Genomic DNA, 26,401 nt, shown 5'->3' with positions numbered 1-26,401 from the left:
CTGGCAATTCTAGGGTGACAGAAATCACTGCAAGGTGTTGGGGCCTGGCCCAGGCCTAATGAGCCCTGTTCAACACTGTTCAGTACCCTCAAGGGGAAGCGAATGCCTCTGGATCTGACAATAAAAAAAGAGACACTGGACCTACTCCAGCTCCTGTGTCTGGCACTGCTGCTGAACCTAAGAACCAACCTGTGCTGGTGTCAGTCACCCCTATCCACAAGAGGAAGTGTTAGAAGCAAAAGTCAGCTCATTTAGTAAGGGATGAAGGAGTTTCTTCCAAGAAGGAGAAAGATGTAGATAAGACAAGCAGGGCTGTCATGAGAGAACAGGAGAAAGAGGAGAAGTAGCTCCTGATAGGGAAGGAGGAAGATGAAGAATTCATACATGAGGCAGTACCCACCCAATCCCTGTCCCTGAGTGAGCTGTGAGATAGACAAAAATATTTCAGCTGTTGTCCACATGAACAAGTTTTCACCAGCCTGCTCCAATGCTGGGGTAATAACAGAGCCGGTAGTCTGGAATTGGAGGGTAAGTAAGCCAATCAGGTAGGATCCCTTTTTAGGAACAGAGGGAGTGACAGAGGGATTGGAAAAGTGACACCAGTGACTGTGAAGGTGACTCATGTCAGGTGTGAAGGAATGATATTCCTTCAAGGGCAATGTTCTATGTTACCCAGGCAAGTGGAGCACCTTGGAGAAAGGTATCAGTACCTGAGGGAAGTAGTCCTGCTGGAAGTGATTTATGATGACCTGGACAACAAGCAGCTATTCAGAGATGCACAGTAAGTCAGGTGCATGTGACCCATGTGGTAGAAGTTTGTACAGAACCAGAACTGTCACAGTTTAAGCCAGCAGGCAGCTTCAATACTAGACAGCCACTTGCTCATCCTAATTCCCCCCACCTCCTCTATCAAACTGGGGAGCAGGAGGAGGAGAAGAAATAATAATTTGAATATACAAAACAAGTGATGCACAGTGCAGTCACTCACTGCCCACTGACAAATGTCCAGGCAGTTTCCAAGCAGCAGTAGCCCCCAGCCAGGTTTCTTTCCTCTCTAGGTTATTTACATACTGAACATGATGTCATATGGTATGGAGTATCCCCTTGGTCAATGTGTCAGTTCTCCCAGCTGTGTCCCCTCACAATCTCTTGTTCCCCCCAGCCTGGTGGGGTGGTATAATAAATTGAAAAGGCCTTGACTTTGTTGCTAGATATTGTTTAGCAACAACTAAAACATCAGTGAGTTATCAGTTATCAGCATTATTCTCATTCTAAATCCAAAACAGCACTCTACCAGCTACTAGGAAGAAAATCAGCTCTATCCCAGCAGAAACCAGGACACCTGTCTAGGAAACTATTTTGATACTCTGTAATAATACCATGGCTACTGTTGATTAACTGTGTGATCTTACTCTTCCGAGCAGTGTGTCGCTGCGTTTGCAGTGTCTGCTGTAGCCTCGCAGTGGGAACGTACTGGGAAGCCGTTCAACCCATTGCTTGGAGAGACCTATGAACTGATCAGGTAACGAACAGAGCTGCACTGGAGGGTGGCAGAGATGTTTCATTAGATTTGTTAGCTGGCTTGCAGACTGCACTTCAGATAATCAGTTTCTGGCCATTCTCCTAGCTGCTGCTGCAGATGCATGTTCACCAATTCACCTTTCAGTGAAGAGAAACTACTTAACTTTTCAATTCAGAGCAGGCAAATGAAATTTTCCAGGTTTAAAAGCCAGTTTTATCTACAAAAATTATTTTTCCCTGAAACCTTATGAATGAAAAATGTGCATGGTACATAAGGGAGCGTACAGGAGTGTTCAGAGTACCTAATAAGCAACATGAGTCTATTAATGTGTAGCTGTACCTAAGGAAGATTTTTCTTTCAGTTAGTATTTTGGCCTGTGTTTAGGTGAAGATTTAAGAAAGACATTAGTATCAAAAGTAACTATATTGACTTATCAGATCTGGTAGTTCTTGTTTCTTTTTTATATTAAGTCATTAGTTAAAATGAGGATGTTCTATGTTTTAGTTGATCTTTTCAGCTTAGCCAGGGCTTTTAATTGTCTTGCACTGCGTACAGCAGCTATGCATGGGTCCAACTTTTCCTTTCACCTCAGGAAAAACAACTGCAACTTCACTGCACTTGATACATAGGTATATGGTTTGTTTATCTTTATTTTGCAGAGATGATCTTGGATTTAGACTTCTCTCAGAGCAAGTCAGCCATCATCCACCAATCAGTGCTTTCTATGCTGAAGGCTTAAATAATGATTTTGTGTTTCATGGATCAATTTATCCTAAACTTAAATTCTGGGGCAAGAGTGTGGAAGCAGAACCAAAAGGCACGATGACTTTGGAGCTTCTTGAGTAAGTGTATCAGTAATAATTGAAAGGGTACAGTGCCTAATCCTTGATGATTAGAGTGCAGTAGAGTCTCAGGCTTAGGAACAGAAGTGTCCAATACCCACATCCCAAAGCCTGAGGGCAGATCACTTTGTGGGGAGAGGGGATGGGAAGATGAAAAGAACTACCATTGTTTCCCCATACGTGCTGCATGCTGCTATAGCACCAGTGGGAACCTGGGCCTGGATGTTCTCCAAGTGTTTGGATGTCAGCTCTGCTAAAGCCAGCATGCCCGAGTCCTGTTGGCTTTCCTCATGTCTTTCCATGCTAACAGTGACTGCTCCAAAGTGACTGTTTTAAGGAGCTGGTAAAATCACTAGCAATAGGTTAATAAACTTCTTGGGTTTACTGACTTAATGCCATGCCCATTTCAAGACTTGGGATGATGGCTTATTAAAGAAGAGATATCCTGTACACAGATACAGTATTTTAATTTTTATTCCCTTCCTTTAGGCACAACGAAGCCTACACATGGACAAATCCCACATGCTGCGTGCATAACATTATTGTGGGCAAACTTTGGATTGAGCAGTATGGAAACGTGGAAATAACTAACCATAAGTAAGTCAAGAGTGTGAGCACTTTCACTTCCTGCAAGTTTGAAAAGGAAAAGCATTTGGAAGTAATTAGTACTCTGTTGTTCTGCCTTTAGAACTGGTGAGAAATGCGTACTAAGCTTCAAGCCCTGCGGCCTCTTTGGGAAGGAGCTGCACAAAGTTGAAGGCTACATTCAGGACAAAAGGTAACAGACAAATTCTAAATGGGAAACATGACTGCCCTTGGTTCTGAGGGGAGCTGTAGAACTGAATGCCTTTAACAGAAGTCCATCAAGGGCACAAACCTGTAACAGCAGGGTTATGAATTCTGCAATACCAGTAATGGAGTTTTAAAGTTGCCCTCAAAAGTTCTTCTTTCACATATTTTTATCAGAAATGGGGAAATAAATCTCTTTCAGCTCCTTTGTAAAGTTAATCTGCTTTTTTGACAGCAAAAAGAAACTCTGTGCATTGTATGGGAAGTGGACTGAGTGTTTGTACAGTGTTGACCCAGCTACATTTGAAGCTTACAAGAAAAATGACAAGAAAAATACAGAAGAGAAGAAAAGCAGTAAACAGGTATTAATCATGTAAATAGTTGGGATCTCAAAAGCATGATAAAACAGCTAAATATTTTAGTAGCATTTAAGAGTATTACAATTTCCTTCACTTCTCTTTCCTGGTAGGATACAAAACAGATTGGATGAGTACCAATATTAAGGGATAAAATGCTTTGTTTCCTCTTAAACTTGTATTCAAACTTCCCAAAACTTAGTGTGATCTAAATACTGTCTAGTTCATTATCTGCCTCTTCCTCCAGAGTTACGTGGAGGAAATAACATATGCATTAGTTGGGCCATTTCTGATCATGTATGATAACATATTCTAGTGGGAGGATTTTGATTCTTAGAAGCAGGACAGATTAATTTCTTGATAGAAGATCATATTTTCCATCTTTTACAAGGATTTTTTTATTGCTTTCTATTAAATTTTCACAACTGTATAAGTGCTGGCAATTTTTATTTTTCTTCACAATTGATTGTTTTTTGTCTATTGTGAGAAAACATCACTCATAATTCTTCCAAATTTCTGGTTAGCAGTAAGCTTTTTGTTTAGGATGAATAGTGGTGGTGACAAGATACAACCTGATGAAGCACAGTCACTTGGCTGTGTTCTGCTTCAAATTCTCAATTTCTGAAGGATTGATAAGGATCATTTAAAGAACAGAATGACAAGTTGCCAGCACAGTTCAGATACAGTCAACTAAAAGCCCTGTCTTCCTAAGAGCTGAGGGGCTGAACCTGGTCTGCACATTGTTCTGCTGACTGTTCATTATTAAAAGCACAGCGAAGGGCTCCTCAGTGAAGCAGAATTCTTACTACTACTTCTGATTTTCTTGGAAGCGTAACACATGAATCATCTCAGAGGACAACTGAGTGCATGTTGGGTACTGGATGTTTGCAGTATTTTCTGATGCAACCATGGGATAGCAAAGCTTATAAGCAGCAGGTTTAAAGCTGCTGGCCTGTAGCCAAAGTATTTAAAGCATTAGTTGCCTTTAAGTTTGTCTTTAATCTCTGGTGATCTCTGAAACGTGCTGCTGTTTTTAGCTGTGATTGTGACACCAGGTTTTCTTGGGAGAGCCTTATTCATTGTCCAGCATGGCTTTAGTTCAATCTTCCAGCATCTGCTTCTGTGGTGGAATTAATGTCAGCAGCATCAGAGCCCAGCTGCTTTAAAGCTGTGTGTTTAGATCTAGTTCAGGTCATACCTACACTGTGATCACCAGTTACTCTCCTGCCCCAGTAACCCTCTATGGAATTTTTTACTTTCTGGGAAAAGCATTTCACAGTCCTTTGGCTACAGCTGCCTCAGGGTTGTATGTGTCACCCTTCATACCCTTTCTAGAAGCTGTAGCTAATCTAGGATATTCATTTCACATTTGCAGTTTGCCATTTCAGAGGTGCAGTGGCTAACACAAAGGAACAGAGCAGTAGAAAAGCTTTTTGTTGTGCACAAACTGGGCAGCATCTGCATTGTATGCTGGTGTTCCTTTGTTGTGGAAGAATGAGGAATGTAACTTCCATTATTCACCTTTAATGAAGCAGTAGTTAAGTTGAGTATCAGGCATGAAAATGCTTGTACTTGAGGAAACAGGACATCTCTGAGGTGGAAAAATTGACATTTCTTAGCACTTGAACATCCAGTTTGCATCTACAAAGATGTTGATGCAAGAAACTCTTGGTAGTGTTCCACTGGGAGGAAATTTGGAGTATGTGTGCTATGTTAATGCCTCAATCCTTGACAAGGAAAGTTTTTTTGCTGGAATTACTCACCTTTAGTCAAGAAAATAATTTTATGTAAGTTCCAGTATTAGAATGATCGGGTGTAAACGGTTCGTGACTTCAAAGAACCGTTCTTTTCTTTCTGTGCTGCCTTCAGGTGGGCAATACCGAGGAATCAGATGAAATGCCATTGCCTGACTCTGAGAGTGTGTATGTTATTCCTGGAAGTGTTTTGCTATGGAAGATAACTCCAAGACCTCCAAATTCAGCACAGGTCAGCTATGCTTCTTATTGAAAGTGTGTGCTATCCTGTTACTCTGTATGATTTACACAAAGAACATCCATTTCTTGTCTTTGTCATTTAGCAAGTCTGGATTTGTCTGTTTATTGCAATGAGCCTCCCCACCACGACTGTAACTTTCTAATGTGGGGTTGGAGGGATAACTGCCACAGGGATCAATCTAGGATTTGTGGAATTTCTTTGGAAAACAGGATGCTTCATGTAGACAGTGGCATGGGGCCTTTCCCCACCTCTTCTGTTCACCCTGTTTCCCGCACTGAGGCACCAGCCTTGTAAGAAATCACACTGAAGGGTTTTATTAGAGGCCAGACGTTTCCAAAGACAGACCTGCATGGCGCAAGTTGGTGTGTGAAGGGCTGCAAAGCTGGAAAAACACTAGGCAGAAAACAAGGGTATTATGGTCGACTGAGAAGACAAAGAAATCATACAGAAAAGATGTCCCCACTGCATTAATCAAGGAAGAAATCTCTCTACAGAGATAAATACCAGTAGGACTGGAAAAAAAAGATAAGAGAGAAATACTCATCCAATACTGAGTAATTGGATGCTGGCCTCCTTAAACAGAAACAGCAAGGATCACCTATGCTGCCTGACAGTGCAGTTTTGCTGGTATCTTGAGCAATCCTATATTGACTGATTAAGTAATACAAAGGCACTTGGATGTTTGTTTTTAGACAGCAGTTTCCTTTTGTATTAACAGAGTAGCTAGATGTGTTGTAAAATCACCTTTCTTCTTTATCTCTGAATTTCAGATGTATAATTTTACAAGCTTTGCTATGGCTTTGAATGAGTTGGACAAAGAAATGGAGAGTGTCATTCCCAAAACTGACTGCCGGCTACGACCAGATATCAGAGCTATGGAAAATGGAGAAATAGGTAACTTTATTTATGGGTAAAGGTGGTTTTATTTTTTCTTAAACCTGAGGGACTGGAAAAAAAGTTCTTAGATGAACAGCTAGAGGAAGTAGTTCCCCATGCATTCCTCCATGATGCCAGGCAGTAACTTTAACACAACCTTCTGCAGGCTGTGTTGAGCTTCTCGTGTCACCCACCCTTACAGGGGACAGTTGGGATGGAGGTAGTCTTCTTCAGTGACCCATATTTGCTGCTGTGGTTTAGACTGGTCTAGACAAGGAAATACTTGTGGACCTTTCAGTTTGTCTGTTTCCACCAGCCTGGTGCAGAGGAAGTGTTTTGTTGTGCCAGTTCTGAGAAATGCAGTCAAAACTATTAAAGTGAAACTGCAATGCCAAAAAATACACTTGATGCAAAATCATACTTCACTGGGAGTTGGAACACCTCTGCTGTCTAGAATAGTGAATTAGAAATACATGATGAGACTTCCAGTGAATAGGAGTAGTGTACTTTTAGACTAATATTAAAGCAGGATGGTGAGCTTTGTAGAATAACACTATGGGGGCTCTCATTTTCTCTGGCTTGCTAACTTATTGGAGCAAGTCATGAAACCCTGATTTGGTTTCAGCTGTATAAGAGGGCAAAAACTGTGAGACTTCTGGTAAGTAGTCTGAGATCTAGCAATAAAAACCAGTGTCATGGTGTAACACAGGGCAGTTGTGCAGTTTCGCTTCTTTTTACTCAGAAGCTGATAACCATTTTTTAGGCTTTTTAAACAGATCACTGAATTCCCACAACCACTCTCTCCTGCCTGTATAACTGTTGTGTGGCCAAGGTGATGGATATATTTGGTTCAGAGCATCCCTAGTAATTAATTTGTCTTTGTAAATTTAAAGAGCAAATTACTATACTGCTGGCAACAGACCATATTCCTTCATGATACACTAGCAGTGTGAAGTTTGTAGCAGCCAGTAATACACAGTGGGTTAGTAGCTGACAGGGAATGGCTGATAGAAATAGGTAGGGAAATCATTCTTGGAAAATTTGTGTATGAAATGCTTTTAGAGGATTCAGGAAAGTGAGACTGACTTTTATCTAATCTGCTTGTGAGTCTGACTTACTCCTCAGACCTTCTGATCATCCTTTCTGGCAAAGAGAAGCAACTGCTCTGCTTGTTTGGGATGCTATGTTAATGTGTTACCAAAAAAAAAAATAAAATATGCTGCAGAGACAATTCTTTGTAATTTGGAAATAAGCATTCCAAACCTCAGGTGATGAGGAACTAGGTGCTAGTAGCAACTTAATCCAAAATTCTACAAGAAGCAGGTAGGCAGATTTCTGAAATTAATTGATCATATCTTCAGTTTCCCTACTGAAATAAATTCTGTATATGCCACCTCCCTTAGCTCACACTTGCTGTCATGTAAACACATTTCCAGGGTCCTCAGGCCATGGATTAATATATATTTAGCAGTCTTAAAGACTAGGATGCCACTGCCTAATCCTGTGCCACAGCTGGCCTGGCTTTGCTCTTAGATTAAACCAGTAACCTTCAGTATTCTGTAGAAGGCTTTTTAAATGGACATTTTTTACTACTGCCCATTATTTATTTCCTGGGTCAGATAAAGTAATGTCCCTGTTTTACATATTATGTTTTAACATCTTCTGTATTTTTGTGTATTTTTATTCCTTCAAGATCTGGCTAGTGAAGAAAAGAAAAGGCTAGAAGAAAAACAGAGGACTGCCCGCAAAAATCGTTCAAAGTCAGAGGAAGACTGGAAGACGAGGTTGGTGCCCTTGCCTCCTCTGTGTGTCTGTGTGTGTGTGTGTGTGTGTAGTTACATAAAGGCTTTGAACATTCAAGTGACAGTCTCCACTGGTGACATGCAGTGAGTGTTGTGTCAGCATGAAGAGCAGACAGACAGCATCAGGTCTGCAGTTCTGCAGTGCCGCTGTTGTGTTTGCCGACTTGGTCCCAGCAGGATGTAGCAGTTCCAGTGGGAAGCACCAGGCTTGCTCTCAGTTCCTTCCCTCATTGCTTGCACACCCATATGCAAACACAAACTGTTGTCTTCTGTGAGCACTTCTTGGTTCTGACATGACAAAGTTGTTACCTCTGACGGCTGCTTGTTGTTGCTGGTTAATTTATAATTGCCTCAAATTATAAAGAGAAGAAATGCTCCCTCCTTGTGAGCTTGCCCATGATTCCTCAGCCCCATAGCTCTGTGCTGACAATGCTGTGTTCTCTAAGTTTATCATCCACTTATCCAAGACCCTGCCTTCTTATGGAGGGGGACCCCTAACTACAAAAGAGGAGCTAAGGGAAAGTCAGCATAAAAAGGACCTGCCAGAACTTTTGGGGGGTTTTCTTTAAACTATGAGGAGCTGGCTGGGAGCTCTTACACACAAGCTAAGAAATAGTGAAAACCTGATCAGATTAATCTAGTTTGACCAAAGTCTATTTAAAAGCCTAGTAGTGAGTTGGCATTATCTTCTCAGAAAAAACAACAGTAGGGCTAAACTTTAAGTAAGTAAGGTTCCTCTCTTCTCTATTATTAATACAGTCAAACACTTGGGATTAAATACCTTTAACATGTTTGTAAAAATGAATTACTTTTTTTGTTGTTGTTTTTTGTTTGTTTGTTTGTTTTTTTAAATGAAGTCACCCATCATCCCAAAATCCCAGGTTTGGACATGTCTGCCTTTGTCTTTTTCCTGTGCCTGCTCTCCTGAAGTGTTTGGGTTTGTTTGCATAGAGACTGATGGAGAATAACATCTTTGTAAAGCTTCTATGTGCTGGACAACCTTGCACCTTTTGCTTCCTTTCCTGAATTCAGTGTTTCTAGCTCTCACCAGGTGTTTTCAAAACTGGGATAGTTACACAGTATTCTTCCAGGTGCCTAAAGTAGCTTAAATATAGCCCAAAGCACCTGAGGCTGGAAATTGGGAATTCCCGTGGAGCTGTGGTTTTTGGGTTATATAATTAGCACAGATGCCATTCACAAGGTTCTGCAACTGCTGTTGTGCAGATTGTGTAGACCTGTTCAGCATGCATCTGGGATATCCTTTAAGAACTCTTTACTTTCCAGGATGTTTCTGAAGCTTTGGCAGAAAATGCCTGGTGTCTGATCTCTTTAGTAGGAATTCCAGGTGTGGCTGCCTATAAAGGATGACTGTTAAGTTTAGGGAGAGTTGTGCTATGGGGGGGGAAATGTATGCTGTGAAGAAGAACTGTCCTACCTGTTCCCAGGTCATCTGTAGGTTTTATTCTGCAGTGCATTATGAGCTCAGATCTAAACTACTACCATTTCCCTGCCACAGAAAAGCAGGTTTCTTGCTTTGTCTAGTAGAATTCCTCCTTCCTAAGAAAATTCTCCAAAGTGCCCAATTATTTTTTTTAATATATAATTTTATTATTCTGAATCCACTTTGGAAGTGGGGTCTTGGTGTTCAATGTCACTCCAGAGGTGATTAATGTTGAGCACTTAATATTTTAGATGCTGACCAGTAATCTAAAGTCTTGAGTAAAAATATTTAATTCAGTTCTGAAATAGAGCAGTGGTCTGTTAATTTTGATGAAGCCTGTTCCATCTTCCCCACATCACTGACTGGTTTAGGTCTCTCAGACTTAGTTCTTCCCACTGCCTTTCCCCATCCTATTGAAGTAGGTGGACACTGGAGGAGGGGCATTCTGTCCTGACCTGTACAAGTGTTGAGGACACATTAATGAGCTGTGGGGTAGTAGAATTTATTAATCTGAGAGGTGAGGTCACTGTACTTACAGCTCTGTCTCAAGGCAAATGTTTGGCTTTAGCTCTGGAATGAGCTGCTGTCACAAATGAACTGCACACCTAAGCCAATCCATGCACCTGTTATTTGGGAATAGCTGACTCCTCCTGTGGGAGGTGAAGCAGGAGTGAGCTGTGTACTAGGGGTGAATGATTTCTCTTGACTTCAGTTAACCTAAGCACTGGAGTGTTCACATGTTCAGTTACTCCCGGGAAGGCAGCACAAAGCATTTCTTCCAGCACAGCTCTCTCAAGTCCTTTTAGCCAAACAAGACTTGCCTGTTCGCTGCCCTGCTTTGTAACATAACCCTGCAGTATTGGTGGCCTTTAGGCTTTTGCCTTTTAAAGAGATCAAGTCATGTTTGGTTCAAATGTGCTTTTTCTCTTCTGAAACATTATGGTGCTGGAGAAGGGAGGAGCAGAGTTAAACAGTCTGCCTTGCACACAGATCAGTTATTTAAGTGTGGTCACTACAGTGAATCACACAAAGGAACAACTGGCTTCTGTGGTCAGCGAGGAGGTGAAAGGAAGCTGTGGAGCACATTACCACAGAAACAGCTTCTACCAAGCTGGCTTGTGCCATAAATGTGGCTTGGCAAAATACAGACGGAAGTTAAAACGCTTGAGGTCTGGTACTGTGCACAAAATTGAGTAACTGGGCCATACAGAAAGTGGCATTCATTGTGTGCTATATGGTGCCTCCAGATTAAGCAGGAGAAGAAAAGAAAGGAAAGAAATCAGGTGCTCAACATCAGTGTTTCTATTAATAACAAGCTTAGCAAAAGCTTGCAAGTAGCTCCATGCAGAAGCAATCAGCTTTCTGGGAATTCAGATTGAGTCTCCTGCTGCCAACAGTGTAACACAACATAGTTAACTTGTAATAATCCAGAACTCTTCTGCAGCTTGTGGGTGATGTTTCATCCTCACTGAGGGTAGCTGGCAGACTTGTTCCAAGTTACCTGCTGGTCAAACCAAAGGAAAGGAAGCAAATGCACAAGCAGTGGAAACAAGGACGAGTCACCTGTGAAGAATAGAGAGATGAGTTAGATAGGGATGGGGTAAGGAAGGCCAAGGCGAAGCTGGAATTTGGCAAAGCCTGCAAAAAATACCCCAAAAAACAAAAAAAAAAAAAAAAACCCACAAAAAACCACAAAGGGCTTCTAAACATTTGTTAACCAGAAAAGAAAGGTCAAAGAAGATGATGGTTTTTAAGGTGCTTTCCAACCCCAGTCACTCTACAATTCTATAATGAAGTACATTGCAAAACAAAGCTTTAAAAAAACAAGGGGTAGTCTAGATCCAGAGATATAATATTATGTTTTCAGGACTGCAGTGCTTGTGGTGTTTACATGTTTTGCCAAAACTGTTACTGCTTGTGCATGCCAGAATGGTTTTTCAAAACTGCTTTGAAATAAAGCTGTATCTGTCTTTTTTTATGCAGTAATCTTGGCAGCTTCAAATGGCAAAACACTGGTGTCAGTAATTCCATCTCAGATGTTTAAGCAGTGTTGCAAATGGGGAAATGTAGTCACTGAAGATGATTTTAAACTCACAAATTTAAGACCAAGAGGACTCCTGCAACAATTACTTTGTGCTGTGTATTTTCTATCATCTGTTGGAGATGCAGCAAAGCAGTTCTGAATTTGTACAAGTGGGTCTTAATAGCTTCACTAACATGCTGTGTGTTTCCTTGCAGATGGTTCCACCAAGGCCCCAATCCCCACACTGGTACACAGGACTGGCTTTACTCTGGCAACTACTGGGACAGAAACTACTTTAACTTGCCTGATATTTATTAAAATGCAGTAAGGAGCCTCTGACTGATACAAATAAGTCTTAATCTGTTTTGATGTTTTCCCTTGTTCTACTTATCTCCTGAAAATACTGACATGTTATCAAACAGAATATTAAGCATCTCTGCAATAAATCTGGTGGTACATGATCTGCAGTCCTAAAGGTAGGGGAATAACTTTTCTGGCTGATGGTGGGTCCTGCATGGACAAAGTTGCTGTGGTTTCAAGCTGCCCTGAGTACACCTATATTAGGTTGTGGTGTATGAGGAATAGAACACCTTCAGCTGTTCTGTGAATACTTTATTTTGTAGATAACATTGGCACAAGTAAAACTGGTTTTATTTATTGTGACATGGGAATGTTTAAAAAGCACACAAAGTAATCGCAATATTTTGCTCCTAAATGAAGAAAAGGGTGTCACTTCTGTAAAGATGTAATTTTTTTCATAAAATGACTTTTACTAAAGTAATTCTCTTGAAGCCTGAGCTCTGCTCAGGAGATTCCAGAAGTGTTCCCATCTCTGGAGGAGTAATGCAGTTGTTTAAGCTGGTAACATTACTCAGAGGTTATTTATTCAATGTTTTGTGCAGTGTGTTTTGAATTTTGCTCTCCTATTTTGCTACCAGCCTTATGATTTAAGGAATTAAGAGCCATTTAAATATCTACAGATTTGATTTGAACTGCACACTAGTAACAGGTTTTAAAAGAATCTGTTTCATGCACTAGAAGTTCCGGTGCCCAGCACCACTGCAAGAACCTAATAAGTCCAGGAATGACCTGGTGGAACATGGCAGGGGGACAGGACTGTGTCTGTACTGTGCAAACTCCCTGCCAGGAAGTCTTGTGCATTTCAAAGGTAGTACAGCACCTCAGTGAGGCCTCCTGTGCACAGCTGCTTTACCCCTTTTCAGTGGGGTGCATTCAATCTTAGTCTGTTTATACTGAACTGTGTACAGAGCTTCTAGAGGGCAAGCTGCTCTTTGTACAGTATTTTAACTGCTGTCTGGAGGTTAGTGTTAACTGAGTAATTTAATTGCTACTAAATAAAGGCTTCAAACTTCTTGCATCTAGTCTAAAGTGAGTGGTGTTCAAAAGTGCTGACCCCTTCTGAGGAAGCCTCATCCAAAACCTGCTGCAGTGAGGACAAAGTAGTATGTTTCTCTGTGCTCCAAGGACCTCTCTTCTCCCTAAGCAAGGAAGGGTCTCTTTCTAGGGGGTGGGGAGGGCTGGGAAACTGAGAGCTTCCTGCAGCTTGAGCTTTGAGTGGACTACTGAAACTGTTAATAAGGCAATGAGATGCTTTCTATTTTTATTCTAGGCACTTCTCGCATTACTCAGGTCCTGAAGCTGAGACATATTTGCATAGATAAGGGAAAGCTTTTCCTCGGCAGCCTTTCCTGTAAGGGGCCCAGCTCTCACAGTGACCTGTAGATGCAGGAGTTTAATACCTGTTCTATCTGTAGGAAGCCTCTACTCTGGCCAGACCTTCTTGAAATCTGTCTTGATTGCAATGCAGCTTCCAGGTGTGATCTGAGTTCTGCGGAGCAGCCTGGCTACTGGGCTAGTGCAGGTCACATGGAACTGAACACCGAGTGCCAAGGAAAGCAAAATTTGGTTCCTGCCTGCCTCCCCATGACTACACCATGTCAGCACAGTGAGAGGCTGGGTGGCTCCTCACTGCAACAGCTCCAGCAGATGTGGCACTTGGCACAGTTCACACAAAGCTAACATTAGGGATGTTCAACATGGGAATGCAGTTCTAATTGCTGTTGCTTTATTTTGAGCATTTGCTTAACATAATCTGATTTATTGCAATGTAACTCCATCCATCCTGACCGTTTCCTGAAGTGCAAACAGCCTCTCTTCTCTGCCAGTTTAAAAATTAACATGAACTCAGTGTGCAAGAACTACTTTAGGTGCTGCCTAAATGCATTCCAAGGGGAGGGTATTTGTCCACTCTTGAATATTACACAAATGCTAAAAGTTCACAATTCATGTGCATGGCTTAGCTGCACATTCAGCTGCAGAACTAGAACCAGGGCTTGCTGATTGCTCCTCAGGGAATGTAGCAGATCTCCTCCTTGCACCAGAATCTGGCTGTCCAAACATGGCATGGGTAGAAATAGGTTTATAGTCCTGTGTGTTTTGAACATCAGAGCTCACTAGAACAAAAAAGGGAGAATTTCCCAACTTAATTTTTCTTGCATCACATAATTTGGACCAGGTATTTGTGACAGCTGACCATGTTGTTAATCTTTTCCCCTGGAAAAGCTAAACATTGCCCAAAAATAAGGACCCCCACCTCCAGCAAGACAAAGGCTTCATGGTAATTTTTACCTTGTCTCAACTAAGTTAGACAACAGAAGGTCCTTAAATTAGAATGTGGTGGATGTCCCAGGCAACTGAGGCTAAAAAGGCAGAAACAATTGTTGGAATTGAGAAACGTTAGTTGAAATCATATTATAAATCTTTAGGTCTTAAACAAACACACCTAGACCTAGGGAAAGCAAGCATGATACAGAAGGGATCTGGGACAGCAAACACTATATGTTATGTGGGTGACAAACACCTGCAACCTAGAAAATAAAATAATAATGTAAAAATAAAATGCTGTCAGAGCAGAGGCTATTTTGTCTGGTATTTCTGAAACTGAACTTTGACAAACTTGCCTAAAAGCTTAGGTTTTTCTACAAAAAGCCACTGTTAATCTAGAAATCTACCTAAGCACAACTCTCCTTTACAAAAGGTTCTGCTGTTCCAGAGAGGGGGGCAGCAGGACAGCTCCACGCTGGAGGATTTTTCCAGCTGGGCAAGGACTGAGCTGGGCACATGTCACCACAGCAAAGAGATGCTGGTGAACCTCACCTAGAAAGATGGGCACCAGTTCTCCTGCTCTTTGTGGAAGTATGGCTGCAGAAGCTCACCAAGTCCAGCTACCACAGGCACCCACCACAATTTTTTTTTTCTAAGTGGAAAAACTTAGGTCACTGCTGGAATAAATTATCTTTTAGTCAAGGAGAATCAAAACTAGGGCTCCAACTAATCACCCTTCCTTAGCCACAGGGCACATGGATTACATCTTAAGTCCCTAACACCTGCTTCAGAAAATACAGGTTTTCAGCAAGATAATTTGGCATCCATGGCCACTTTCCCATCACTCTTACCTGCCTCTATGCTTTCAGGGGTACAGAGTCCTGGCCAGAGCCACATTTCTTGGACCAAATGGCAGTGAAATCTACACAGGCATTGGGGCCAGGCAGACGGTGTTGATTCAGTAGCTTCTTAGAAGTCACCTCTAACCCTGCATTGCACTGAGGAGAGGTGATCTTCCATTTATTTACCACTTAGTTGTAGAGCTAGAAGCTGGAAATAGGAAGATGACATGAATGCCCAAACTTTCTTACCTGACAAGACAAACATGCTCAGTTTGATTCCAGTTGTGCTGTAGATTCTGTTTTCTCAGGATGCCAAATAAATCATCATCAGATGGACCTACGGTTGCAGTACTTGAGGCCCAGCCTGCATTTAATGGCTGTTTCATCTTTAACAGATAATTTGTCTGGTCTACAAAAGGAATTACTTTGAAAACTGCTCTATAAAAGATGGAACCTCTACATCCATAATCATTTCATCATCCCAGCACAATGCTACAACCTCACTGGTTGAGGTAACCTTGGTTTCACTGCAGAAAGGTACACCCTGTAATGGATCATTAGGACTGGGTGACGGCAGAGGAGAAAGGTGATCAGTCTCTGTAAAACCAGCACAGTAGCAGAGAAGGCAAGTCTTTCAATTCATCATCATAGCACTGAGCTGCTTTCTGAATGACATCAGAAATTATGAGAGACATTATTTGAAGCATTAGAGCTAAATCCTCTCTGAAAAAATATTATTCTGCCTGCCAGCCCAAGCCAAGTCAGGCCCATTTATAACCTGTCTCTTGGGCAATGCCACAGAAAGGCATTCAGATGACAACTTCTCAGTTATGTAGCCACACTCTCATCATATTTGAAAAGTCATGGCAGTCAGGCAAAGTCCCCAGTGACTGGAGAGAATGGAGTATCACATCTGTTTTTAAAAAAGGTGATGAGGACTGTAGGAGCTACCAACCAGTCAGCCTGTGCCTGGTAAGATCATGGTACAGATCATCCTGGAACATACTTCAAAACATATGAAAGACGGAGAGGTCATTAAAGACAGCCAATACGAGCTGCAGCTTCGCTAAGGGCAAACACTACCAGACTGATCTAGTGGCTGATGGAGTGGCTGCATTAGTGGACAAGGGATGAGCTACGGATGTCATCTACCTGGACTTCTGGAAGGTCTTTAGCAGTCCCTCCCAACATTCTAACTGCTAAATTGGAGATATATGGGTTTGATGGATAAAGTGGCTAGAAGGGTGGAAACTAGCACTAAGTGGACCCTCAAGGGTCTGTACTGGGACCAAAACTATTGGTAACAAGTGTGTAGCAGACTCCTTACCATCTCTTCAATGACAGCAGGATCAAGTGCACCCTCAGCAGGCTTGCACATGACACCAAGCTGAGTGTGGTGCAGTTGATTTACCAGAGGGAAGAGATGCCATCCAAAGGAACCTGGACAGGCTTGAGGACTGAGCCCAAACAAGCTACAAGAAGTTCAGCCAAGGGCAAGTGCAAGATCTTGCATCTGTCCACAGCATTCACACATTCCCATGAGCTGCTGCCTTTTCCCCCTCCCACTTCCATGAAACCTGCTCCTGCTTTCTGCTGCTGACTTGCCTAATGCCCAATACAGGCAGAACCCTTCTAGGCAAACACCTTTGCCAAAACCTGTTTTCCCCACTAGCAGCCAAGCCAGACATTTCGTCCCAGCACAGGATGAGGGCAATTCTTCCCTCAGCCTCTGGCTATGATGCCATCACACAATCTAATGCTGCAACTTGTGGGAAGCAGAAAGGCTTCGGCTACATCCCACCCCTTTGTAGTGAAGAGGTTGGTGCACAGACCATCCCCTGCTTACAGCCTGGCCTTTTAACACAGGCAACATACAAAACGCAATGGATCTGAACTGCAAAGTACAGCACCTGAGAAGCAATGCTCCTTGTCGGCCTCTAGCAGGGGCTCAGAAGACACAGCTGGAGACTGTAATGTCTTTAGCCACACCCCAAGAGAAACAAGGTTATCCCTTCGCAATGGCTTTGTTTGTACTGCAGAATCTTACGACTGCAAGGGCAAAGCCTGAAACAAACCTCACCTGCCCAGGTGATTGGGGCAGGTGACATTCGCTTCCCAGCACACGTTATTAGTAGGTACACAAAAGATCACTTTCTATTCCAATACAACAAGCACAAAAAGGGTTACCGTGTAGTGCTGTATTTTCAAGGTTACCACTGTGTTTTGGAGGACTGTGAAAACAGAAAGACCACAGGGGCAAGGCATGATCAGGAGTCTGCTGAGGGGTAGAAACTTTAACCACAAATATTGCTGCAGATCAGCCTTCATTATAATTGGAAAACCATCATCTACCTACCTGCTCTGGCATTCTTGGATGTCTGCTTCGCTACACAAACTGGAGGGGAACTCCAGCAGTACTGAAGATTTAAAACTCATTGGTGCTAAAGCATTTAGAAAATCTGTAACAGTTTATTTTTAAAGTAACATACTTGCAGCAGAACTCTCTGCTAATTTTGAATAAACTTTCCAGGTCATTCAGAGGAAAGTATGCTAATGTATACTCACCACGAAATGCTTCTTGAATCTGTAGTAATTTCTCAAGAAAACTCACATTATCTTTTCAGTTTCACTGGAGAGTGACAACACAGTTGATAGCATTTAAAATGTTCAATATTCTTATTTTGTGACTTGTGAAACTAGGAAGAAGAGCTTCCTATAGAAAGAATATTTCAATAGTATATATATGAGAAGTAGAAAACGCATGATTTTTGGAGTAGGGAGAGCAATCCAAAGTCTAGATTTCTGTACTGAGAGCATATGGAAACAACATGCCTTGATAAAGGCATTACACATACCTGAATGCAAAGGTAGCCATGATTACTTTGAAACCATCCTCAATGAATACAGAGGAGAGGAGAACTTGCACATTTGCTTCTCCGCAAAACTTTTAGAACTCCTGGTCTGCAAAGCTGTGCACAGCAAAAGCTTCAAAGATGCTTAAGTACAGATGTCATAAACCACAGAAAAATCTATTACCAGAGGTGACAGAACTGAAGCATAAACCTCCACAAATATATGAAAAGGCTGCAGGACCTAACATAACATTGTGTGTGTCTGAAACTAAAGAGCAGCTCTAGGAAAAAAAATATGTCTGGAAACTAATTCACTGTGCTGGGACTTAAATGCTGGTTTTGTAAGCCATCAAGAGCAATGTACCAGGTACTTTCCTAACACACATCACCCTTCGGCCCCATAGGGAAGGGCCTGTCAGCCCATGAGCAGCCTGCCCAACTGAGGTCATTGCCTTGTCCTACCACCTTTGTCCCTCTGCAAAAGTAACAGCTTCCAGACAATGTTGAAATCAAAAAGCCTGGGCAGAAGTTCAGCAAATCAAGGTCCCAGATAAGCTTTATTTTTCAAACAGAAAAGGAATTGGGTCATTCATTAACTGGGAAGACATCTATGTCCCAGCAGTACAACTACCTTTTCTCAATACAGTAAACATAGTACTTTTAGTGAAAGACTGGGAGGTTGTTACTACAAAAATTATTTTACTTAGCAAATTCTGACAATCTCTTTCTCCCTTTCTTCTCAAATCCTCAGGTCAAACAAATATTTTTTTTTCCTTTTAGCCTCTTTCCCTCTCCCACCTGGGCATCTGAAATGAAAGAACACTGACCAACAGCCAGTCCTGCTGAGTTTAACAGGTTACTTGACTGGAACACCATCATAGAATAAGACGCATCAAAGATAAGCAGCATTTTGGAAAAAACAGCAATGGAAAAATTAGGGCTAACAGTAAGACAACTGTACATGAACTCCTCATGTCTGACTCTCACTGGTGGTGAAAACACAGGGAGTTCAGTAGACTGTGAAGATCTTGGGCACTTGTGCAAAGGGGTTCTAAGCAGAGGCAGGGAAGAAATTTGCAATTAATATGCACCTTCCCTGATAACCTGTGATGGGTCCAGTTGTGGGTCCAAACACACATCAAAAAAGTGATCAGATATAGAAATAATTCAACATTTAATTCACTTTTCCTTTGTTCTCTAGGCTGCCTGCAAAGCTTCTGACACATGCCACTGGCTGTCTAATTGCCTTAAAATAAAAAGATAAGCATAAATTTACTTAAGATTAGCTTTAACATTTAGGATCCCATTTGTTTGGGATTGCACAACTTCTAATGAAAGTGTTTCCTACCACTGTTGGTGTTTCATAATGATTGCTGGAAAGGGAAGTTGAGTGCTGTACAGGCTGCTCTGCTTTCACCCCACTGCAAGGTTTGATCAGCCTTACACCAACCTAACACCTGCTCCTGTTCAGACTTCAGCAGGTACACAGCAGTTCTTAAACGCAAGTACAATCAATGGCTGGAAAGACAATCACATTGTTGCAAACTGAAAAGCAATTCACTACAGCATTTGGGGAATTTTATTTAGGAATAACGCAAACTAGAATATGAAACAAGCATTCAAAGTCAGGGAAGAAATTAAAGTGCTTGCTTTAGAATAAATAAGAAACACTTTTCAAAGGTGTAGGAATGCAACAAATACTATTGTATGTGGTTCTTTTTCTTCAGTGACGAACAAATGAATTGATGTCTTAAAAATGTACCTTAAAGCTCATTCACTGTACAGTTGAGCTCAACATGATATAACTCACTTGCTAATCCAGGAGACTGTATGGAAGAAAAAAGGCTGGAGGTAACTGCTGACTAGAAAACTTTGTTACAGAGTCACTTAACATCCCAGAAGTTTTCCCAGTACTTGGTATCATCTTGTTCAGGAGGGCACCAACTAGAAGTCAAATTCAAGAAGCAAAGGAACAAAATTCATGTCCACATTTCTTTTAATTTTACTCAGAAATATAAAAGTGCAAGTTCTGTAAATTAACAACATTTACAGTACATCACAATAAATATGCCACCTTGTGACATCTAAAAATTCTAGTTATTTATCTGAAATGAGTTGTACTGAGATAAAAACTGCATCAACATCAACAAAAAATACCTGTCCCAGTAAAGATGGCCTTAATATATTAATTAGCAAGATGCATATTCCATTATTGCTATTAGACCATGCCTCCGAGTTCCACTGTATAAAAACTTACTAGTTTACACAAAAGACCATTAATTTTTTTTTCTCATCACGGGCACAATCTAACATAAGAAATAACTTTGCCATATACAGTGTAGGAGGGTCTCCTACAAGGAGAGGGGGAAAATGAAGTAATTAATACAGAAACATACAGTTGTGATGATTTGCTAAGCCCACAGGAAAGCTGCACTTTGCACAGAGTTATTGAACTGTTACATGAACATATAATGTCTTTCTATACCCACTCCTGGCCTGGTGAGAACAGGTGAGGAGGCCTTTTAGTAAATTTACTACAATTTTCTAGCTACCTCCAAGTATGCAGACTCTAAATATCCCAAAACAAATTGCATGCAGGTGCTTTGTGTCCTGAACAGCCAAGTCTCACATCATATTTAAGGAGTGTATTTAAAAAGAATTTTGCCAGTAGCTGCACCATTCCCAGCTATTTACCCAGAATAGACTGTCTGATTGAAAAACATTAGAAGTCAGATAGGACAAAATAAGATTTCAAGTACATTAAAGCCCATTTTTAAAATAATTATTTGAACTCTAAGCAGTCACTATATACATATACAATATATCATTTTCTACTCAATATTTATTTGGATTGACCAAATAAGGTTGAACACTCATTTATGACTCAGTATTACTGTTGAAGTGGAACACCTAGATTATAGAAAAATAAAACTGCTTTATAAAGAATTCCTCCTCTCTTTCAGGAACTGCAACAGAAGCGTTAAACTGCTCTAGGAATGCCCTTCATAGCAGAACTGTGTCTTTCTAGAGAGAAAAAAAAGTGTCTCAACTATTTTATTTGGCCTACCAAATAGGACATTACTTCTCTCCTCCATATCAGTCTTGCTTTAAGATGTAACCTCAAAAGCAAATCAATGAAGGTTAGGTGTGGGCAAAGTCTAGAACTTTGGCAACAGGCTCTACAAAAAGGTAATAAGAAACAAACAAACAAACAAAAAGCTTAAGCTAAGGAACTGTTTAAGGCGACCTGACCAAAGTAAAGATAAGGCTTTTGGAAAACTACTTCCAAGGATATCCAGTTTTCTTAGCTTTGCAAAGTAACATAATTCAACTAACTTTATGGTCAGATTTCCATTCATAAGCTTCTTTAAAAAAAATATTTACCTTCCTAGAATATTAGCTGAATATAAAACATAAGGAAATACTACACATTACAGACAAAAGCAAAAAAAAAAAAAAAAGGCAACAGATAAGCACACTGATGGTCAAGTATTAAAAATTATACGGTCATGACAAAAGTTTTAGGCTCTCTGAGGTATTTCAATTACTTAACACCACAGGCTTGAAATACTATGCAGAGACTGAAGACATTGTAATATTGGTGTAACTACCAAAGCAGTTTTGTGGGTTGGCATTTTTTTGGTTGCGGGTTTTTAAAATACCTTTAAAGGTCACTGCTATAAGGATCCAGCAGCTTGATTGAAAAACATGTAAAATCTTAGCATGATATTCAGAATATAAGAGTCAAAATAAGAACTGCCCAAGCAGTAGCTGCATGTCAAATTATTCGTCTGGAATGTACCAGAAGCAAAGAACTTAAATATTGACATCATTGATATCACAAATATGAGCTGGGTTTGGAGGAAAGGGATAAAGAACAAAAGGGGGTGAGAGGTTTAAAATTCACCATTAACCATCATGAGGTAAGTGGCAAAAGCCACTAATATTTAGTAAGATCTGCTTTATGTGGCTGAACAGTTTTCCTCCTCTTCCTGTGTGCTGGCTAATACTTGGAGAAAAAGGAGTATTCTGACCACTTCCAACTTCAACATTTAAACCAATGACTTATACTGCATTATTCTAATCAAACCAAAAGTGTTCCTCCTGGACAATTTTAAATGTAGATCCATTTTAAAAGGTAAAAATCAACCTTGCCAATGTTGTTGAAGCAAATCATGTGCTTATTTAGGCTCACCCACAGAGTTACAAGTAATTGTGTTCATCTTAGTTTAAACAAAATAAAAAATGAAGAGTTAAAAACACAAGGTCACTTAACCTTCTTCCTGGTTGTTTACCTTTAGTTAAAATTGTAATGTTTTTACTCAGCCATAGTAGGAAAGTGTCTCTGGCACAAGTGGTTTTCAGAAGAAAAGCTGGACTTCCCAACAGCTCTTTCTTCTGCTTCATCCTAAAGTGCAGGAGCTGTGGGAAAGGATAGCAAGCCTTCCTGACAGTCACTGTGGAACCACTTCCCTTAGAGAGGCTAAGGCTGCGTGTATGCGGACGTGCAATCTGTTCTCAAAGTCATAGCCAGAAAATTCCTCCTGGGGGAAAAAAACAAGGAAAAAAACCCCAAACATATACCTATTAGCCTCCTTCACTTCAGGATATACTGATAATCTTGCTATTAATGCTTAAAAAATCATGTTACAAAAGAGTCCAAAGAAAAAGAGGTGAACTGGCTATTGCATGTTACAATATCCCCATATTAATCACAGCAATTCCAAGTTGGTAAAGAGGGCAGATTGAAGCACATATAGTTGAAGAGCACCTGAAGGGTTCTACTAACCCAAAAACTCCAGAAAATCCCAACAGGCCCAAGGCAGGAACGAGTTGGAATAGACAAGGAATGAAGAATTGTAATTTTCAAAATTTTTGTAGCCAAATCTTGGTTGAAAAACTTATCAATTTGCAGGAGCTGTCAGTGATGTGGGCTCTGTGTGATGGCTGGCCTAGTACCACATACCTATGGAGCACACATAAATGTGCAGCATGCACATTAATGCACGTCTACATGACAGGAGTTGTAGACTACAGGTGAGGGACACCACCACTTAACACCCACTCCCCCTTCCCCAAGCCCTTGAAAACAGAACCACCCAAATACACTTTTATCTCAGACAATTAAATTAGAAAATGCCTTAGTTTTTACCTTGGCTTGGAGCAGTAAGGTTTTGCCTCTTGGCACAGTCTACAAAAAGACAAACATTGCATTGGAAGCACATCACAAATGTTACAGAAAATACTTTAAGTAAATGAGCTGGTGAGACCGGAGTAACATCTCTGTACCTTTCCCCTACCCCATCCCTTTATTGAAGTCAAGCATCATTTACCTCCTCATTTGCTGAGTGCCACGAGAGGGAGTTTCCTCCACATCCTTCATATGCTAAACACTACCACAGCTCCTCCAGCTGAGCCTCATTCAGTCCTCAAATACTCTACATGAGGCACATTCAGTTATTATGTGCACACACTGCATGTAAAGCAGGAGGAAGGAAGGACTGCTCTCATATTCTTCAAATCTTAACATACCTTCAGTACCCACATTTTTTGGGGTTTCTTTTAGACACTTGACATGATCAAATTTAAACATAAACATGGAAAGAAAGGCAATAAGAACTGTTATGGGACTCAGATATTCCTTCCAGGCTTCAAAGCCCAGTTCTAAGTCTTAGGGCAGCAAGGTTTTCAGAAAGAAAATTAGTTTTAAAAGCATTTTCTAGTTCTGCCCTTTGTCATAATTGTCTATATTGAAAGATTTTCCTCTCCTTCTCCCTTTAAGATGAAGGCTCAACTCTAAATGTGACAACACAAAAACAACTGAAAACAGAATCTTAAGAAAATGAGATACTATCAGCCCACTACTTCATACACAGAAGGGGGGGGTTCAAGTGACTACTCTGTAACCACTTCCCTCCTAACCTGCCATCTGATTAACGACACAAGGTGGCATAAACTCCAAGGATTGGGGTTACACATCTGAGGAGAGAAATGGCACCAAGAGTGCTGCACAAGCTGTTCTGGTTTAAGATTCTCTGAGGTAGGGTATGTGCAAAGACCTGGACAATTAAATGCACTGTCAGCCAAGCCATTTGGACAATCTGAAAGCCAGGTGGGTTATTTTCTTCCACATCCTGAATAACGAAGCCCTCACTACTCAGGGTGGAAGTCAAAATGCCCACACAATCAGCTTTAATGGAATTTAAATGACTAAAAAAAACACTTACTATTTTAGGAAAGCATCAAATTCTATTTGGAGAGAATAAGTACAGGTGAACTTTGAATGGCATCCAACAGGACATTAAATAGGTGGGGAAAGGACCCTAGACATCTACCAGACTAAATACCACCTTCAGAAAAGAAATCCCTGCTTATCCAGGGCATTCTGGTGAGGCCTTTGTTGCCACTAGCAGCAGGAACACTCTCAATATTAAAAAACGAACACATTCTGATCTAAAACACATTCCATTTCTTGGACTGAATCCCCCACAAAGCTGTAAGTTTCTTTATGGTAGGTATAAAACAAATTTTTATAACTTCATATTGACAATCACCTACAAACTTTGTTTCATTCTTTGCATGGTAGTATGTTGACTCCTTCTACTACTTCTGGTTAAGTTTAAAAACAGGTCATTGTATTACCTCTGGATTGTCCAACAAGATACAGCCAAGTTCATAGCAAGCATATGGCTGGACGTACAAGTTGCTTTGACGGCAGAGTTCATCTTTAGCAGCTCGCTGAAAATACTGTAATAATGAAAGAAAAAAAAAAAGAAATCAAAGCCTGCAGAGGTACATTAAAATTTTCTGGTTGTTACTGCCAAGCAATGCAGAAGCACCATTCAACTGTAATCTGTAGAAATTGGCCAAAGCTAAAATGAGAATACATTAAAAATGTGTGATGGTATGGATTCCTACAGCACTGCTGTATCAAGGCAAAATTATTAGTTTGTATTTTTACCAAGTAGTATAGTGACTGATTCAAGAGTTTTCCAATTTCAGTGAAAAAAATATTAGCTTTAAGAAGAAACTCTGACATCAAAGATGAAGTATCCAGATTATTTAAGGTATGTTTGAGAGAAATGGGGTAGGGGAAGGAGGGTTTAAATCCAGCGTCTTGCTGCTTATATGAATAACATTCTATTTTGGGGAGGAAAAAGGAGAGTTGTATCTACAGATCAAAACCTAGAGTGGTGGTATAATTATTCTTTGGTATGTGCTAATAATCAAAGTCCTCTCTCTAACGTGTTCAGAGAAGAAGCAACAAACCTGTGCCATCAAAAGCGCAATCTCCAAGATACTTTTAAAAAAATTCATTTTCTCTGGGGGACAAAGTACATCTAGCAGAGCAAAAACTTTTCTCTTATTCTTCCCAGCTTCCCCATAACTCTTGTTACTACAAACTACTTTACTGCCATGTTCATTCAACAAAGCCAATTACTTTCACAGCACAGAATATAATGAAGACATGTTAAATCAGAAGATTTTAAAAGAAACTCTGTTAGAACTCACAAACCAGAATGATCAATGGCACTGAAAAACTAATTACTTGCTTAACACCCTTACTCAAAAGTATTCACTGTTTTAAAAAGAATAGTTTAGAAAAGGAATAAGGGTGGAAATTACCATTTAACTACTTACCTGAACAGCATCTTCAGAATTTCCTAAACATTTGTGTATGGCACCGAGAAGCAAATTCCTCAAACCAGCAGCTGATGAATCATCCACATCATGACAAGCTTAATGAAAAGATTCCAGTAAACAAGGTGGATTGAAATACTTTCTTAGACAATACCTTATTTACGTTGTATTTTAGTCTGATATTTAAATTTTGCCAGAAAAAAGAGATGTTATTAACATTAACAGAAAACCAAGTAAGTTATTTTCTTTTAAATACAACCCATTCTGTATGGACCTCATCAAGAAATCTGCCACTCATGAGAGCAATTCCTAACAGGAATGAATAGGTTGAAGTCAAAGGCAGTTGGTGTGCTCCTCTCACAAAAGGAGGACTGATCTTTACTGGTCTTTGAAATATCCACAAAAAGGTAAAATTAAGAAACAATAATCTCATTCTGGTGTTACAGAACACTGGTTAGTCCCACATATTGAAAGAAAAATACAAGTTAGAAGGAGCACAGGACAAGCAATTCAGACAAACCTGACTTTTTCTGAACTGAAGCCAAGTGACAGATGCACAAAAATTTGTACTGGTCTTAAGAACCCAGCCTATAGTGTTTTGGTATCACAATTCTCAGTGCTGATGGGAGGATAAGGTTAATTTGCCAGACCTTAGCTGGTCCACAATCTGGGGACAGACTGTGCCTCAGCTGAGTAGTTCTCAGTTTCCAGGAAAAACTGAATCACAATGCATGGAACCCTTTCTAAACGAATCGGACTCCATTTTGATCAAGCTTATTAGTGCCAGCTCTGCTA

The 26,401-nt window shown here is 40.6% G+C and overlaps 2 protein-coding genes across 7 annotated transcripts in view; one reads left to right on the top strand and one right to left on the bottom strand.

Annotated features, from left to right (window-relative positions):
* OSBPL1A (oxysterol binding protein like 1A) overlaps nt 1–13,024 on the top strand; it is a 74,793-nt gene extending 61,769 nt beyond the window's left edge. For 3 of the 6 annotated variants that reach the window (XM_085572016.1, XM_085572014.1, XM_085572013.1), the window contains 10 exons: nt 1,425–1,522; nt 2,182–2,364; nt 2,854–2,961; nt 3,053–3,142; nt 3,389–3,515; nt 5,379–5,495; nt 6,275–6,398; nt 8,074–8,164; nt 9,040–9,063; nt 11,862–13,024. In XM_085572016.1, coding sequence (XP_085428142.1) covers nt 1,425–1,522; nt 2,182–2,364; nt 2,854–2,961; nt 3,053–3,142; nt 3,389–3,515; nt 5,379–5,495; nt 6,275–6,398; nt 8,074–8,164; nt 9,040–9,063; nt 11,862–11,964 — 1,065 coding nt within the window. In that variant the 3' untranslated portion in view covers nt 11,965–13,024. The remainder of the gene's footprint in view (nt 1–1,424; nt 1,523–2,181; nt 2,365–2,853; nt 2,962–3,052; nt 3,143–3,388; nt 3,516–5,378; nt 5,496–6,274; nt 6,399–8,073; nt 8,165–9,039; nt 9,064–11,861) is intronic. The other 3 variants (XM_021551561.4, XM_021551560.4, XM_085572017.1) reach the window with 1 other exon arrangement.
* Nucleotides 13,025–19,943: 6,919 nt separating this feature from the next.
* The window catches only part of TTC39C (tetratricopeptide repeat domain 39C), a 36,598-nt gene continuing 30,140 nt past the window's right edge, over nt 19,944–26,401 (bottom strand). Inside the window, exons 11-14 of the mRNA XM_021551513.4 lie at nt 25,607–25,704; nt 24,608–24,712; nt 23,118–23,156; nt 19,944–22,509 (exon numbers count right to left, since the gene is read on the bottom strand). Coding sequence (XP_021407188.1) covers nt 22,420–22,509; nt 23,118–23,156; nt 24,608–24,712; nt 25,607–25,704 — 332 coding nt within the window. The 3' untranslated portion in view covers nt 19,944–22,419. The remainder of the gene's footprint in view (nt 22,510–23,117; nt 23,157–24,607; nt 24,713–25,606; nt 25,705–26,401) is intronic.

The sequence above is a fragment of the Lonchura striata genome, chromosome 2 (genome assembly GCF_050655825.1).
Source record: "Lonchura striata isolate lonStrDom1 chromosome 2, ASM5065582v1, whole genome shotgun sequence".
Lineage (NCBI taxonomy): Eukaryota > Metazoa > Chordata > Aves > Passeriformes > Estrildidae > Lonchura > Lonchura striata.
The sequence above is the reverse complement of the archived record's forward strand: the minus strand, read 5'-3'. Positions and strand labels throughout refer to the sequence as shown.